The sequence below is a fragment of the Uloborus diversus genome, chromosome 1, assembly GCF_026930045.1.
Source record: "Uloborus diversus isolate 005 chromosome 1, Udiv.v.3.1, whole genome shotgun sequence".
NCBI lineage: Eukaryota > Metazoa > Arthropoda > Arachnida > Araneae > Uloboridae > Uloborus > Uloborus diversus.
In genome coordinates, this window is record NC_072731.1 from 26,280,359 (window position 1) to 26,298,140 (window position 17,782).

The 17,782-nt window shown below is 34.2% G+C and overlaps 1 protein-coding gene across 1 annotated transcript in view; it reads right to left on the reverse strand.

Moving 5' to 3' along the window:
- Window positions 1-579: 579 nt before the first annotated feature.
- Window positions 580-17,782, reverse strand: part of LOC129234325 (prodigiosin synthesizing transferase PigC-like) — a 117,514-nt gene continuing 100,311 nt past the window's right edge. Inside the window, exons 28-33 of the mRNA XM_054868317.1 lie at window positions 15,087-15,165; window positions 14,209-14,263; window positions 11,114-11,190; window positions 6,315-6,417; window positions 4,954-5,028; window positions 580-846 (exon numbers count right to left, since the gene is read on the reverse strand). Of these exons, the coding sequence (XP_054724292.1) occupies window positions 764-846; window positions 4,954-5,028; window positions 6,315-6,417; window positions 11,114-11,190; window positions 14,209-14,263; window positions 15,087-15,165 (472 nt within the window). The 3' untranslated portion in view covers window positions 580-763. The remainder of the gene's footprint in view (window positions 847-4,953; window positions 5,029-6,314; window positions 6,418-11,113; window positions 11,191-14,208; window positions 14,264-15,086; window positions 15,166-17,782) is intronic.

A 17,782-nucleotide genomic window follows, 5' to 3' on the forward strand; every position in this document is an offset into this window, starting at 1 on the left:
TAATGTCATATAATTAAATTATCTAGCATTAATTGTTATTCTTGTCAGGCCACAATTATTATTTAGTTTTATCAAGAATTGATAAATATCGAATTAAACATCGTGGAAATGGCTGCTTAGAACTACGAACTACGTAATTTGCATTAATTTTTTACATTTAGTAATGCTTCTTGAATTCTCATTTCTTTCTGCGTGGGCCAGAATTTCAATAAGACTTTGAAAATTAATTTAAAAAGAATAAAGCGAAAAAAATCATGCATACGAACAAAATTTACTAGGCTTATTAGCATTTTCTTCGTTACTACGTGCGTTTGTTTTACCTTTTTCGTCCGCCGTTAGAAAGTGGCTACAGTGCCCCCTATAGTTCGTTGGAGTTGCGAATGACTAAAAGTAGTACTTTTGACTGAAGGAAACCACCCCATTATTTCCACTGTCTCATTGAAAGAAATATTTCAAAATTGTTTTGTATGTGTGTTATTCCAGCAAAATATTATAGAGAGCATACAATAGAATTTTGAAAAGTATTAAAAATATGATATTTATTATTATTGTTCATTTGATTACATTATTAAAAAAATCAAAATAATACAAGTAAAATCCATTTGTTGAGCTTTACTTTTTTACTTTTTTGGCTATTAAGTAAGTATTGCACATACAGTAAAAATAAATGTACAAGAAATGTATATTTTATAAGTTTTACCAGCGTATGAGAAAAATCACATTTTTTTTTCTCCTGCAAAACGTTCTGTGCTTTGAGCACATATCAACTTTGAATATTTTCACTTGGTTCCGGTTTTGGAAGTTTCTGTAGAATTCCTTTGTTGCCATCCAACAAAACAAAATCACCTTTAAGAAAAAAAAAAACAATATATTAATTGAAAATTGTTGTTGCCTTGACAGCACAAAGATTACCCCATGAAACTCTTCTCCGTTTAAACCAATTCGCATCTCCAGAGCTCGTATACGCTACCTTGCGGTGAGGAGAGCGGTGTGGTGTAATGTAATTTAAAAGAAATAGAAAAGAAAGCTTCCTACAAACAAGGTGAAAAATTATTGTCATTCACTAAGCTTCAAAGCAAGTTATAAGTCGAGGCATTTGTTTGTTTTACCTTTATCATCCACCATTTAGTAGCGAATTTTAGGGAGGTCCCATTGGGCCCGTGCCCCCCCACAAAAGGGATGAATTAATTTCACAATTTTATTTATTACTTTTTAATTGACATTTCTATTGCATTTTTTACGTAGTTAATTAAAAAGAACACAAAACACACACAGCATATTTTGATTAAAAGCATATTTTTGTTTGCTAAAAAGGAATTACTGGAATCAGAGGCCCAGAGTGGCAGAGTACATTTAACTCACTGGTTTCGAATTCAAGGGACCGTATTATCGTAATTCGTTCACTAATTCTTCTTTGGTGGAATCAATAATTAACATTTATTTTAATGTGAAGGCACACCTAAAAGAGTCATTTTGATCCAGGTACCTATATGCGAAATAATAGATTTCTTTTTCAGCTTATAAAAAATGTAAAATGAAAGAAATCATGTGGTAGTTTCTTGGAAAAACCATAATTTTTAATGGAAACGGTATGTAGTATCAATATGTTATCTTAACTCAGGGAGTAAAAGTAGTCCTATATATCCTATATTTCCTATATTTTCAAAAAAAGCATCAAAATCATCCTATATTTCCTATATTTTTTGAAAATGTCCTATATTTCCTATGTTCCCGTTTTTTACCGTATATATCTTTTAAAAAGAACAGTAAATAAACTTTCTGACATCGTATTTTTTTGCTGAAAGTACGTGACCAACCGAGTTTCAAATTAAAAAACTCAACTGACTAAATTCTGCAACAGTCACCTTCTCTCATTAGCTACAGCAATGTGACGTCTTTCTATAGTGGGCGGAGTTTCGAGAACTAAGGCTTTGGTTTTAGAATTTTGCGTTTGGTTACAGCCGTTTGTTTTGTTTTCCATCATGATTTTCGTTGGTATATTTTTGTGTTTAGTGCATTTTCTGATCGGAATGTTCTAATTTTCTTTTTGCAATCTTTTCTTTTTGTGGAATTTTGGGATCGTGGAATGTTAGTTCCTTATGATGTTAAAACGTAGTTCGTTGCAATAAGTAGAATTATAATGGCGAAATCGCATCGCTTAACAAAATTTCATATGGAGTTGTTGAACCAAGAGGGACATTAATTCTACAAATTTTGGTGCATGGTGCACTAAAGGAGAAGATGATTTTACCGCTTTTTGTCATTTTTGCAACTGTTCAGTGCCCATAAGCAATAGTGGATTTCCGCAATTGATGCAGCATGCTAAAACATTCAAGCATAAAGAAAACTCTGTATTCTTAATACAAGTGGTAAAGGGTTCAGCTTGGATATAAAAGCAAAGAACAGTGGAATTAGTACTTGGGTCATGAGTGAGGAAGAAAAGATAAAAATTATGGTGTTTTCCCATTTGGTCCAAAAAAGTAGGGTTTTTCAAAAATTATTCTTTCAACTACAGGAAAATCATTTCGGATGTAACGTATATATATATTTTTTTAAACAAAATCATTGATAAGAATAATTAAATAATATATGATATGTATTATTTCTTTTTTCATAGCGAAATTATTCATATAATGTGTCCTATATTTGTCCTGTATTTTTTGTGGAAAATGTCCTATATGTGACAAGTTGGTCACTTCTACCCCTGTTAACTGTTTCATAACTTTAAAAACGAATCAGCATCTGCTTTGAAATTCACGCAGAAATAGTTTCTGAATTCTTCAGTAAAACTTATATGTTATGAAATTATGATTTTCTTTACAAATTAATTAAAAAAAACTCAAGTGAGGTATGGATTCATTTAATAACCTTGCTCTTGTAATATAATCATTATGACAATGTTCCTATATAAAGTCGCTCATTGTCTAGCGTTTCGGGGACATTATATTGGGTTTAGTATTTAAATGACTTGAAACGTCAAAGGTGTTTTCCGTCCACATTCAAAGTATATTAGTGCTTAATATTTATGTACTTAGGAGTAGATTTATTGAACTAAAAGAATCCTCTAAAAAAAAAAAACCCACACACACACATTTAAAAATAAAGTCATTAAAACTTTGTTATGAAACATCGAAAGCGGCGGCGGGATGGGGGGGGGGGGGGGGGGGGGGGGTATTCAATTTCTCGTGTCCCCTCCAAAAGATTTTTCTGTATTCGCCCCTGCCACCATTAGACAGTGGCCGCAGTGCCCCCTATAGAGTATTGTAGTTGCGAATTATAAGCGGGCAATTCCACGGGTAACTGACTGACATTTTTGAAGCAAAATAATACGTTTTTAATAACAATCAAAACAAAATATATGTTGTCCAAGCAATCTTTTGCCCTGTAATATTGCATTTTTTAAGCTAAATTGAATGGTATGATTGAATTCCGAAAAAAAACATCGAATAATTTAAAAATATTTATGACAACATGGTAACTCTTTGACTGACATTTTAAAAAGAAGTATGTCGGTCAGTTACCATGTTTTTAACAATTTTTTTGAAGTCACCCAAACAGTCACAGTCCAACAGTCGCCACATCGGCACATGGGCGGAGATATAAGGGCGATTTTAATGCAGTAATTTTGTATAATTATGTGTATTTTTTAAAAGATGTGATTTACAAATTGACTATAGAAGTCTTAAAAGTTGAAGGTGAAAATATTATTAGATGACTGAGACATTTCATAAGTGTTTTTCAAGTTTTATGCTTATTGCTTACCCTCCCCCAGCACCTCCACGAACTCTCAGCAGCAAAACTTAATTTGTCTAATTATTATTTAAAAATACATAAGTAGATGTACTATATTAAGTGATTTTGGAAAATAAAACAGTTGTTTCGTAAAGCACAAGTTTGACATTCTAAAAAGGGTCATCCATGTGTGATGCCATACCTTTAGGGGGGAGATGGGTTCATGAAATTGCGACAAGGGGAAGAGCGAGAGTGACAAAAAGTGACATCACGCAGTTATTATAACATTTTTATAAAAAATATGACATGTGACAAAGGGAGAAGTAAGGTGAAGCATGACGAAGGGGGAAGAAGATCAAATGTGTTGAAAAAAAAAAAGCGTGACATCATTTAAGGACAGCCCAAAAATACTCCTTCAAAATCTCATTTTACTTCTTCAGAACTAATCCATAACTCCTTCATTTTATTTCTGAAATTGAGTACGAACCTTGAGTCAGTGATTTTTCTAGTACTCTTATTTTTTCATGATATTGGGAGAAATTCTCAAATATGTGTACTTCTGTTTCCTTGGTAGCTAGAATATTTATTTTCCAGAATTCTCATTGGTTAACTTCTAATCTTATCCTTTTGATTCAAATACTAGTGTATATTGGTTGATGTGCGTTCACTCACCACTTGATTGTTTTGTTTTGAGCACTTTAGCATGGATAAAGGTGCTCTATTGTTACCTTGAAATAGCTAGTTGCGGCATATTCTTGGCAATTTGTACTTTATTAAGCTGTTTTTTTTTTCATTTCAACTATGAATTAGTTTTGAAGAAAATAAAGCGCTGTTATAATCGTATTTTACTACGAAGCATTTTTCGTTATTTTTTACCTAAAGCTTGTTTATGTTTATCGAATTTTAATGAATTTTAAGAAATGTGATGCATTATAAATATAGTACTTTCAACTGGGACAATTTTACAATGTGGGACATATTTGCCAGAATTTGAAAACCGTGATTTTTGACACTCTACCAAGTTTGAAAATAAGATAATAGGTAGTATTTCTGTGCACTTAAAACATGTTTACTAGCTGGCTTTAAAACTCAATAGGAGCCAAATATCACCATTTTCCAAAATTGGCAAAGACGTTCCACTTAGCAAAGTCGTACTGGTTGATGGTTATCAAAAACCTGTGACCTAAATTTGTTTTAAGGTATTGATTCCTTTCGTCTTACCCGTTTGAAATTGCCTGGTAGCTCCATGAAGTCCAACCACGCAGGGTAACCCATATTCACGACTCACTACAGCACCTGTGATTTTCAAAAAAAAAAAAAAATCATAAGATCATAATCAAAGCAAATGAAAAAATAAGGAAAATACAGTAAAATCCCGTTACAAAGAATACCCCATACAACGAAATAACCATTTCAGCTAAAAAAAAAAAAAAAAACTCATTTCCGTTTTTTTCCACAACGTTGAATTCCATTACAACGAAATTCTGTTACAACGCACAAAATTTGCGGTTCCTAGAAGTTTTTTGTAACGAGATTTTAGTGTAGTACTTTGCATTTGCTTCATTTTTATTTGATGCAGAGTCATCTCAGTTTTTTTTTTAATTTCTGCTTAATTTTTTTCAAGCAAAAGCACATTACTATGAAACAAAGATTTAAATGTAAAGTGGTAACAAAAAAGTATTAATGTCTGAATAAGCGAGTTTTTTAATTATTTTAATGTGTTTGCTATCGATGGTTTACGAAGGCGTAATATATGAGCAAGTTATTGAAGTAAAAATATGGAATGCGTAAGCAGCAAAACTTCTGCTTAAGTTTGCTGCTTACTTCTCGTTCAAGATTCCGAAAGTTGCCTTTGTTTTTTAATCAATGAAACTTCTCGTGAAGAAAGGCTCGAACCGAAAAATTAACGACAAATTATTTCAACCGTAACATTGCTGTTAACTATTGTTCGTAAGATAGGTTAAGGCGTGGATGTCGAATAGTTATTTTATTAATATCCTTATATTGTATAATGGTAATTTTTAAAATGTAGCGTTTTGAATACGAGCTGTGAAGTAATGTAGACCAAATTCAGGAAGTTCTTCAAGGTTTTTTCTGTTAAAAAGATACCGAACATTAATCTAATCACAAAACTCGATTTTCTAAAAAAAAAAGAAAAAAAAAAGAAAAGAAACTTTCTCTACCGTCACAATCGTTAAAAAGACTTTTTCAAAACTGTTAACTGTTATTTCCATGAGAATAGCCTGCTCAAATATCTAACTTTCTTGGTTATGAGCTTTTTCAGCACTTATTTCATTATCTAGCTAATACCTTTATTTATTGATTTTTTAATTCCAATTTTGAACATTTTAAATAAGAATATCGGTAAATCTTTGAAAGTTAAATTCTCAAAAATAATGGGGGAAAAAGATAGAAAAAAAAAATAAAGGACGTTAGCAATTGGAAAAAAAAAAGACATGATACAGTATCTTTCTATTGAAATGAAACGAAAATGTTTCATTCGGCGCGGAAAAAAGTGCAGGTAATTTGGAAGGCTGGATTGAAAATTTGTTGCAGAATCTCTATAAAAGTGCAAGACTTACCGTGTGATATGAGGCCGCCGAGCTCTGTAACCACGCCGGAAAGAATAGGGAAATATGGACTCCAGCCGATATCCGTGCTATAAGTGATCAGTATTTCGCCAGGCTGCAGAAAGATAATTAAAACCTTGTAACAGTTTTCAGGATGTTTGGCAAGCTGTGAAGAACGAGACTCGTCTCTCAAATTTCAAAATATTACCCAAAAATATCACCTCTAAGTCACTTAAATATATGGAAAAGTACACGCGAAAAAAAGTAAAGCTTCATCCGGGTCACCGAGATAGCTCTTGTCATGCAGTAAGTACACTCCTCATTATAAAGAACAAAATTTGTAATTATCACCGGCCACAGGCTGATTGGAGGAAAAAATGAGTAATAAAAATCTACTGCCAATCACCCTAATTTCCCCACTTCAAAAACTAAGCTGACAATCTTTGAATTTGCAAAGGGCACTAAGAAGCTGGTAAAAGCTCTCCACCAAAATCAAGATACAGCCTATATGAGCGAATGTATTAAAAGTATGTCATTGACATTAATTACTGTGTTTAGAATTTTTAACTTCAATTACTTCAATAATTTGAAAAAAAAAGTTTAGCATTTTGAGAGTAAAAAAGGTGACTACTATTTCAGAGTGGCGACAGGAACTGGAGAAAAAAAGTTCCCTGACTTTTCCCTGATTTCCCTGATTAAGTTCACCAAATTTCCCTGATTTACGCTACCAATGATAACGGTTTCCTTTCTTTGCCCTACCTGAAAAGCATTGCATATTAAATAAAATGCAGGGTTTAAAACGGTTAAAGCTGTTACTTAAAAATATATTTTGAAAAGATGCTCTTTTTTTTTGGTAAAAATAGTATATTAAATTTTCGACAGAGAAATATTGTAGGAAATCTAAAACAAATATTTTACGTCCAGGTACCAGTTAACATAAGAGTTCTAAGAAATTATTAAAACCACTCTTAAAAACATATCTAATCATGATAAAACTAAAAAATTTAAATGGAAATAATCTTGAACTGAATTTTCAAGCAGTATAATTGTTGCTGCAAGAATAGCAAACAAGTGATATTTAAAGTATGGAAGTAATGTAGTTTTACTTACGGAAATAATACTGCCGTATGTAGGTAAACAGCAGTATCTGCAGAAATTAGTTTTCGAGGTATTTGGAGAAATGTGTAGTGGATTTAGTAGTAACAATAGGAAAATGTTGGAATTAGACGTTTTTTTACGCGCTTCTTTTTCAGCGGAAATCAAATAAGCGACTATATGTACAATAAAGGTAACGTACCATAGGTGACAAAAATGCAAATAAATAAATAAATAAATAAAAAATAATAATAAAAATAAAAATAAATAAATAAAAATGTGTAGTTTCTGCCCTTTACCTGCACACGGCAGAATCGATATTTTTTGTGCAAAACAAATTAAAATCTTTCAACAGCCAGTCATATTGAGCTATTCTCTAATCAAGAACCTAGGTTTTAATGAATGAAAACAGCATTTTAACTATTAAAAAATAATAAAAATATTTACTTACGTACACAACTCAATTTCAAATGATTTCATTAGTTGTTGAAAAAAAATCATAGATTACTTTAACAAACAGCATTGAAATGCAAAAACAATCATTAATTTCAAAATTTATATGGCTTTAAAATAAGAGTTTTCAAGTCTGGAAAAAAAAAAAAAAAAAACTTCGTGTAATCTGAAGTGACAGCAAATAATACCCATGGCAATAAAACAAATTTGATTTTAAGTCAAAATTCAATTTTAGCAGTCAGATTTAAAACGCCAAGAGATAATTTTTAAAAAATTTTCAGCAATTATTTAAAAAAACAAAGATTCTTTTTTGAAATGGTGATAACAGTATGCTAATTACTTCAAGACAATGAGTAAAAGCTAGGGAGCGAAGTCAATGTCGGCTTCCTCTTTGCCTGTAGGGTTGTTTATTTTACGTAGCATGGAATGCGTGAAGGAAAATTCAAGCTAGGTAAAATAAACAACTTTACAGACACAGAAGTAATCTTAGGAAGCTCATCCTAAGATGGAATACTTTGACCTAGAGGAAAAAAGATGCACAAATATGTGGCACTGTATAATCGCACCTCATTAATTTTACTTTTTTAAAACAATTAATTGGCGGAAAATTCGTAGGGAATCAAAGTACTTCATTTTGCAAGGACAAAAAATTTTTTTTCTTCATTTGATAAATTTTCCCTGAATTTTTGTTATTTTTTCAAAATTCCATGATATTTCCCTGAGTGATAAAGTTCCCTGACTTTTCCCTGATTTATCGTCACCCTGTATTTCGAAATACCGGCTACTAATATAATTTTACTACCGCAATACCGGGCTCTAGAAACTAAAGAACTTCGCCAGTTTCAACCTTATTTTTAGCCATGCATCATGGGCAGTTGACAACAAAAGTCTTCTAGCTAATGTTCTAGTTGCAGTGATAGAGTATACATGGCATATAAATGTGATCACTTTGAAATATTCATAATTAATTGAATAAAACCTGAAATGCTACAGGTCTTGAAGTTTATCTTTACTTTTACTTGGTTTCGTGCATCAAATGAATATATATAGGATGTTCCGTTTTAACCTGCAAGACCTTTATTTTCGCAACCGTTAGTCCTAGATGTATACTAACATTGGTCAAAACAAAACCAATAACTTCTTTTGGAATTTTAAGAAAGCTGACGGGTCGTTGTTTAAGAGACTTTTATTTGACCAGCCCTTGAAGAGTCCTCTCTCGGAAGATTTAGGGAATGAGTGGTTTTTCTTTAGACGCTCTGTTCTAATGGCGGCAAAAGGTGCCTTACCACGAGGAAAAAATGGGAAGAAAAGACATACTCATACTATTAATTCAGAGACCCTTAAAAATTTGTTACGCCAGAGGGATCAACTGCTGAAAAACCACGGCTTCTTTTTACTGATAATAAAGCTAAAAGTCTCTCTCATGCTGTCTGGATCTCTGTCTGTCTAGATGTCTGTGACGCGCATAGCGCCTAGACCGTTCGGCCGATTTTCATGAAATTGGCACAAAGTTATTTTGTAGCATGGGGGTGTACAGTACACCTCGAAGCGATTTTTCGAACATTCGATTTTGTTCTTTTTCTATTCCAATTTTAAGAAAATTTTACCGAGCAAATTATCACAACGTGGACGAATAAATTACGAAATTATCATAACGTGGAACCGTAACATGGGCCAGCAAATGAATATAGCAAATTGGCGAGAAAATCATCATCCAATATTTGTAAATATAGAGTCGAACCAAGTGACCTTTTAATTTTCTACTACGGGCAAAGCCGTGCGGGTAACACTAGTGAATAATAATACGGATATTAGGATCGAACTGAACAAACTGAATGCAGAGATCAAGCAGGAGTACAGCTACAGACATAGAAATAATTGTCAAAATATGTGCAAAAATTAGGACTATAAAATGCCTAACACCCGACTTTGGAAACTAGCAAAAACTTTAGACAAGTTGCAGCCCCAAGAGGAGACAATGGCTCTCCTACAGTAAACGATCAGGAAGCTGCTGAAGTTTTGGGTTAATTTTACGCAGAGGTGAGGAAAGTAAACTCGATTTTAACCGAGCGCGAGAGAATTAAGTAATAGGAAAACTGGCTAGAAACTTGGTTAGACTTTGCCAAAATGTGCCAGCCGAAAATCAGCTGTTTGATGATCCCATCACTTTTTTTGGAACTTGAGTTAACTATTCGTGAAATTAATGTTGAAAAAACTCCTGGACCAGATGACTCCATGGAAATTTCTTGGTTAAGCTTGGAAATGATGCTAGAGAGAGATAATTGCATATTTTTAACCTTTAGTGGGAGAGGGGTAGTCTTTCAAGGCAATGGAAAACAGCTATTATTATTCCAATTTGTAAACCGAATAAAGAAGCTAGAAATATGGAAAGCAACCGCCCAATTGCTCTCAGCTGCACGACCCGTAAACTTCTGGAGTGAATTATTTTGAGAAGAATCGTTCATCATCCTTCGAGTCGCGGATGGCTTTCCGCAGAGGACATAGTACTATTAACCAAATTCTCTACTTTACCCAGCGGGTCACGGATGCCCATAACATGAGACCTACTAACCACACTTTGGTTGTCTTCCTCGACCTATCGAAAGCTTTTGATAAAGTCTGGAAAAATAAACTACTTATTAAATGCTTCACTGATTTTGATACCAAGGGTTATGCACTCACGTGCCACTTAGCTTGCACCTTTCTCTTGAACTTTTAACAAAAAAAAAAAGTGTCCCATACTAAAATGGTCTTTATCTTAAAAGTAAATCATTTCTAATATCAAAGTTAAAACTTAAGTAACTTCCTACATTACGCAACAAAACTGCTTCAAAATTTTGTACAGCAAAATTAATTTCAAAATTCGGGAAAACATCATCAATGACATAAAACCATTCAGTAAATTCTTCGAAACAAAAATCTTTGAAGCCTCCAAGATAATTTTCAGGACATTGGTTTTATTATTTATTTCAAAAAGAGGTACGAAGAAAAGACAAATGGTGTTGAAATGAGATGCAAGATTTTGTCTTATTCACCATAAACGGAAGTAGGTTCCGTTTAATGCTGTATTTTATGACGTTTTGAGAAATGTTACGAAAGGTTTTATTATTCAGGTTATCATCCAAATTCCAAACTATTTAGGTCGCATAGAATATTAGAAAAGTCAGGCACAAATCCTTCCCGCCCTTTAAATTGCAGCTTTGCTGCTATTGACTTGACATAATCATAAAGTTTAAGTCAAGTTACGTGAGGAGAGAAAATACCTTCAAATGTGCCGCTTCTTCGAGAGACAATGCCACTCTAGCGTAACCTCTTGTAACGCCTTGACTGACAGGGATACCTGGAACAATAATTGTATTTATTAAAGTTAAAAAAAAAGAAAAGGATTTGTTTTTCTCAAGCCAACATTGGAAGTAGTAGAGCAGTGGTTCTCAAATTGTGGTCCGCTAGCATTTTTCATGTAGTCATCAAGCAGCTAGTAAAAATTAATCCACATCATTTGTTTAGTTGTAATTCAATTCAAAAGTTTTCTTTACTAAATGGATATGATTTCACCTAATATAATTGTTGTGAAAATATTATTTATCTCGTATGCGGTCCGCGTAGGATTCGGAAGAGTACCAAGTGGTCTCAGCAGTGAAAAGGCTAAGAACCATTGGTATATACGAAAGTGGTTGCACAGCACACCCTCTTTATTTTCAACGTTATGTCAGTTACGGCTGAATGTTTGATATGCGCAGTTACCTTGAAGTCTAAAGAGTCAAACATTGGTAGAACACCATCCATGTCGTAATACATCTGAATTCTGTGCCATGTTCTAGCAGATGTATTGTAGCAAAATATCTCTTCCACTCCGAAACTCCTCAAAACATCTGCGAGAAAATGGCGCAGAATTCAGCTGCATTACGACATGGATGATGTTCTGCCAATGTTTTTTGACTTTTTAAACCTCATGATAACTTTCGTTTGAAATTTCATTAAAATTTGATAACTTTCTGGCTCCAAATATAAACGAGAGCAATATAACAACATAAACAGGAAAAATGAGTCAATATAATGTCTGAAAAGTTCTTAAAGTTACTAGGCCCTTTATTGGTATTCCAGAAGTGACTTTTGACGACAAATTTCTGTCTAACTTACAATTTACTTCTTAACGGTAGGTGTATGCAAGTAAATAAGATATAACTGAAAGTGTGAATGAGGTAGCATCCCCTCCCCCCCTCAAAAAAAAAGTTTTTATAAAAGTTAGTTCTGTTGAGTATGAATATGAATGCAATAAATTATCTATGAAAGTTTGTTACGACTTTGATATGAAGACATATAAGAAACAAAACTCAGGCCAATTTCTAAACCATTAAAACTGTTACGCAGTTATCTTCTTCTTTAATGAATAGAAAAAATAAATTTCTTACAAATTTTTTCAAAAACGTAAATCTCAGTCTATAGGAGGTGAAAATTATGTAACTCTGTTAATGCAACGATATGAAAAATGAAATCACTGAACTCCAATCATCTCTTTTGAAAGAGTGTTTGACAATTCTGTCCTATGAGCAAGCAATTCTTGATTAAACTGATCAACAAAAAGAGCAAGACTGCTATGAATCTTATCAGTCTTCCCCAAATATTATCAATACAATACCCAGAAAAAATATTAAAATTTCTGAGCCAACCGAGAGTAAAAATGTGTATAGTTACAGTCCGACTCACCAATGACATGGAAACATCCGGTTTATACAGACGGAAATGGACTAATCTATTAATTTCTAAGGGATACCAACTTTTGTAGATGTGTGCTAGCCACTAAATTAAACAGAGTCGCGTTGAAATTGACGAAGCACGAGCATCAAACTTTTACATGAAATACACCGCCAGCTCAGTCAATTCCAGCCGAGGACTGCAGTTTCGTGCTTATTAGCACTCATCAGCCAGGCATAGGACTAACTGAGCTGGAGGTGGAACACCTTTTAAGGAAGCCAAGAGTGCCAAACAAACTGGTAGATAACATAGAATTAGCTCTGGCCAGACGAGTGACCGAAACAATGGTTCGGTTCAACTCGAATATTGCAGGCAAGGCAGGTATATTCAGTAAGTTACCGCCCTATAGCCAGGGCTAAGGCAGAAATACATGAAATACACCGCCAGCTCAGTCAATTCCAGCCGAGGACTGCAGTTTCGTGCTTATTATAGGGCGGTAACTTACTGAATATACCTGCCTTGCCTGCAATATTCGAGTTGAACCGAACCATTGTTTCAGTCACTCGTCTGGTCAGAGCTAATTCTATGTTAGCTACCAGTTTGTTTGGCACTCTTGGCTTCCTTAAGAGGTGTTCCACCTCCAGCTCAGTTAGTCCTATGCCGGGCTGATGAGTGCTAATAAGCACGAAACTGCAGTCCTCGGCTGGAATTGACTGAGCTGGCGGTGTATTTCATATATTTCTGCCTTAGCCCTGGCTATAGGGCGGTAACTTACTGAATAATCAAACTTTTACTTTCTCCTCAGTCAGATAGACGCGTCTAAGCTGGACGTTTCCCAATTCCATACAATCCGTGGGCAGACAGCATATATCCTTTTACTTCAAAATTGTAGGGCTGTGTTAGGCTGATCGGTAAGGCATCGGACTTGTGACCGGAGGTTCCCTGGTTTGACCCTAGCCGGTCAAAGATCCACTGTCTGCATTGAGAGTGAATGGGGGACGTTAAATATGCTCTTGGTCACAAAAATCCACCAAGTGAAACGATATCTCTTTGGGGACGCTAGGCCAGATGTTATTCGACTTCTGGTTTTGTTCTAAATTCTCGAACTCTCCATGGCGCTGTCATCTATCGTGTTGTCTAAGCAAAATCGGACTTCCACCTAAAATAGGCTTTCGATTAAACGGCAGCCGTACCTTTCTGCCTTAAAATCGAGTAGCATTGCTGCTCGGGCTCAAGTTCCCGAGTGGCAAAAGTCAGAACAACAACTTCAAAATTGTACCTAAAATTCATAGATCTCATGTCGCATTTGATTTTATAAGGAAACCAATTCATACAATAATTTTTTGGCGGAAAAAGTTTGCTCCATTTATGCATGCAATAAAAGTAATGAGAGTACCTGATGGATAAGCGACCCCAATGGCACCAAAGCTCTTGGGCAATTAAACAGTAGTAAAAGCGCTATCATTTATACCTCAACATTTGATTTTAAGCATCTCTTTGCTAGTATTCCACTGGATAGCCTCAAACAGGTACTTCATAATCTTGAATACTCGTAAAGTTCTTGAAAACTTTAGGACTGAATTTTTAAGTTTTCTATCTGCAAAGAACTACTTGTGACACAAAAGTTTCAAAGAGATTTCGTTAGTTGCAGAAATATACGCACCTTTCATTGTCAAATCTGCTACATTTTCAAAGTTCATATTTGTTTCGTCATTCATCTGAAACGTCAAATGCATTGTTACTATTTGTTTAATCATGATCAGTAGTTAATTCAGCATTACAAAGATTTTTTTTTTTTTTTTTGACTTTCTTTGGCAGTACCAAATTTTTAGTTATAAATTGATAAATGTCGGCACTGCTAAATAAATTCATTCCTCCAAAATAAACATTGTTTGAGTTTAAAATCTACGCGTATTGCATATTCTTAAATTTCGATGATTTAGAACAACAATGTTTAAATGCCGTCTAGGCTCTGCTAAAGAACACCATGAGGTGCAAGAAGAGAGTTTCATTCCCTTTAATAAAAATCAACTGTATGTTTTCATGTAAAAAATATTGAAGGTATGGGGAAGATTATCAAAACAAAAACAAGCGTTGTTGTGATGAGAAGAATTGTTCTGTTACAATATAGTACTTCAAGAGTTTATTCCCAGGAAAAAAAATCCTACAATTGCGTCATTGTAAGCAGCGTAAAGTTAATAAATTATGAAAATTACTGGATTTTCCCGTTCTAAATATGAGAAATTCAGTAAATGTGGGAAATATTGTTGAAGTTACTATTTTTAAAATACTTAAGGCCATAAATACTGTCGGTTGAAAACAAAAAAAAATAATTTTTTTTTTTCATTTCTCTTGTCGAAAATTCGGTAATCCTTCGAAAATTTGCTCATTTTGAAACTATTTATGTTTTTAAGGGTTTCAATCATTTTTGCAGTTAGCAAGTACGAAAACTATGTAATTAGTTAACTAAAATCAAAAGTTGATTAAAATTAAAAAGATAAATAATGAAGATAAAGGGAAAAAAAATGCACAAAATCTTACCGGTTGAGGAACACCTTTAACCATTTCAGGAAACATGTATTTATCCAGTGTTGGGTGCAATTTCCGTCTACGAATAACCCTAAAAATTAAAAGGAATAAAGATAGCCAAACATCTGAGCCATTAGACTATTTATATCCATGTCATATTAACTAGGCTTATCAGGTTTCTGAAATGTTCAACCGGGACATAATAATGCCCCTCCCTCTTCCCTCCTCAGCGTAGAGAGCATTCAAAAGGGTACACACCCCTGGATGGTTTTTAGACTGTTTTATAGGACAGTTCATTCTCAATGCTTTGTTTAATAAATTGTTACTAATTATGAACAAAATACAGGGGTAATAAAGTTGTTAGTGTCGTTGCTGCGTATGGCAAAATGCAAGGTAAGGAGAAAGGAGGGGGGAACAGGAGTAATAATCAATGAGACAAGCAGATAAGTTAAAACATTTTATTACGTGTCAATTTTTAAATTTTTACAAGTTATTTTAGTAAAAAGAAACACATTGTATGAGGGATAAGCAATATAAACATGTCTAGTTTTCATTGGCAAGGACATTTTTTTAGATAGTCTTTTTTGATTTTAATCTTTTTGTCGAAATCCTCACAAGCTAATCTGACATTAATTTTACAAATCAATGTTACAAATGACAAAGTAATTATCCAAATAATCCTTCATGGTTAATTATTTTTAAACATTTTTGGTTATCTGTAATCAAATGCGCAGGTAGTTATCAAAATAATGGAAACTCTCTGTGACAAATGTGTTGGGAATTCACTACTCTGCCATAAATATTCTGTTGATAAAGGTGACTTCTGACTCTAATCACTCACACTGGTGAATCCAGATGGTGATTAAGTTCTCTGGTCATTTTTGCTGATATTGTGTTTGCTTTTTAGACATTACAATCCTCTTCAATACCGTCAGTTTCTTTTACTAAGCTTCTCCTTCCGTCCACTATTTTCCTTTGCCGAGCTTGTCTTACCGCGCGGCGTGTATGCTGTCATGAATTTAGATACTGTACCTCTAGAAACACCAAAAGTTGAGATGTTTCAGTTATACTTGCTTCAGCTAGACGCGCTTCAACAATTTGTCCTCTTTTAAAATTTGAGAGGTCCGATATTTCACGCACTTGTAAAAAAATCCAAGACGTCCAGAACTTCAGTTAATCCACCGTATACTACAAGAATATGTACATTGCTATTTATAAAAAAAAACCTAAAAAAAAAAAACAGATATCTAGTTTTATTCTTTATTACGCACGAATTACATTCAAAAATGTCTTTTTTATTCACAGGTGTTTCCATTATTTTGATAACTACCTGTATTTGTTACTGGGACGTGAAGTAAACCGACCGTGGCAACGGGATTTTGTTTGAAAACCGGGGCGTCTGGCAAGCCTAATATTTATTATGTTTATGAACATGTTTATGTTTTTCCTTTATAGTCTTAGTACTTTGGACAAATATTAGACTGGTCGGTAAAATCACTAGCCATACTTCAATTACCATAAGAGAGACTTCAAGAGAATGTTAGGCCTGTGGTCATCTCGAATTCACGGCTCTCGGGAAGAATGTATTTTCTAGTCACTACATTCTTTACCAGAATCACCTTAAAACTCGGATTGTAATACACCTTCTATGTTTTCAGTTTTATAATCTATCTACACCGTATAACAAAAAAAAAAAAAATCGACGCGCCAAGAAGGAGTTGTCAGAATGAAATGAAATTTTACATACTAATGGACAACATGATATTTGAAACTGATTACCAAACGAAAGCAAAATGATCATTGCATGAAAATTCCAAATGAATGGAGTTTTAGTACTTTGTAAAGTCACCAGTAGAGTGGATACACGAGACCAAACAGGTGAGCTATGACTCATTAAAGTGTCGTACGATATCCTACGTCATCACGTCCCCCAGTTACTGAAAATGCGGCACTAATTCAATTAAATTCGTAGGCTGTCTAACTTACCATCCCCAAAGATCCCAGATATGCTCGATATGTGACGAATCAGGGGGATTGATCAGGGCGGACAAGGTGATGATGTGGTGGAAGAAGACCTGTGAAATCCTTGATGTGTGTTACTGTTAGTTGTCCTGTTGAGAAATAGCTCTTAAAAACCCTGTCACGAGGATCAACACACATGACTAGCGTTTCACGAACGTACTGCTGGGTTTTGTAAAGTTGTTTTAGATCAATATTTGGGGTGACCTTCTATCGTACGCGATGGCCCCCCATAACATCACCAAAGCTGTGGTTGCATATCAGCTGAAAAGCAAAGTCACTATTGAATTGTTTACCGCGAAGCTTCCAGACACGCACAAGATTGTCATTATTACCTACGTTGAATCTGGATTCCTCGCTGAAGACAATCTGGTTCCATCTGGTTTCAATCCATTCCCGTCGAAGGTGACAGTACTTCAAACGGAGCCAACAGTGTGAAAGTCCTAATTCTGCCTTTGTTTTCAGTGGCACATGGCACTTACAGGTGGGAGAAGCTATGGAATGCCATTGCATACGATAAAAGGTCATCCCTAATATTAATGCAGAATACAAAGAAAACCCTGTGATGACATGCCTCAGTCACATGTGGTGAGCCTTATGACAGAGCTCTCTCAAGAGCCATTTTTCAACAGGTTTGTTGAAATAATTTATTTTGGGACGTATTTTCATTACCTTTTATTCCATCGATT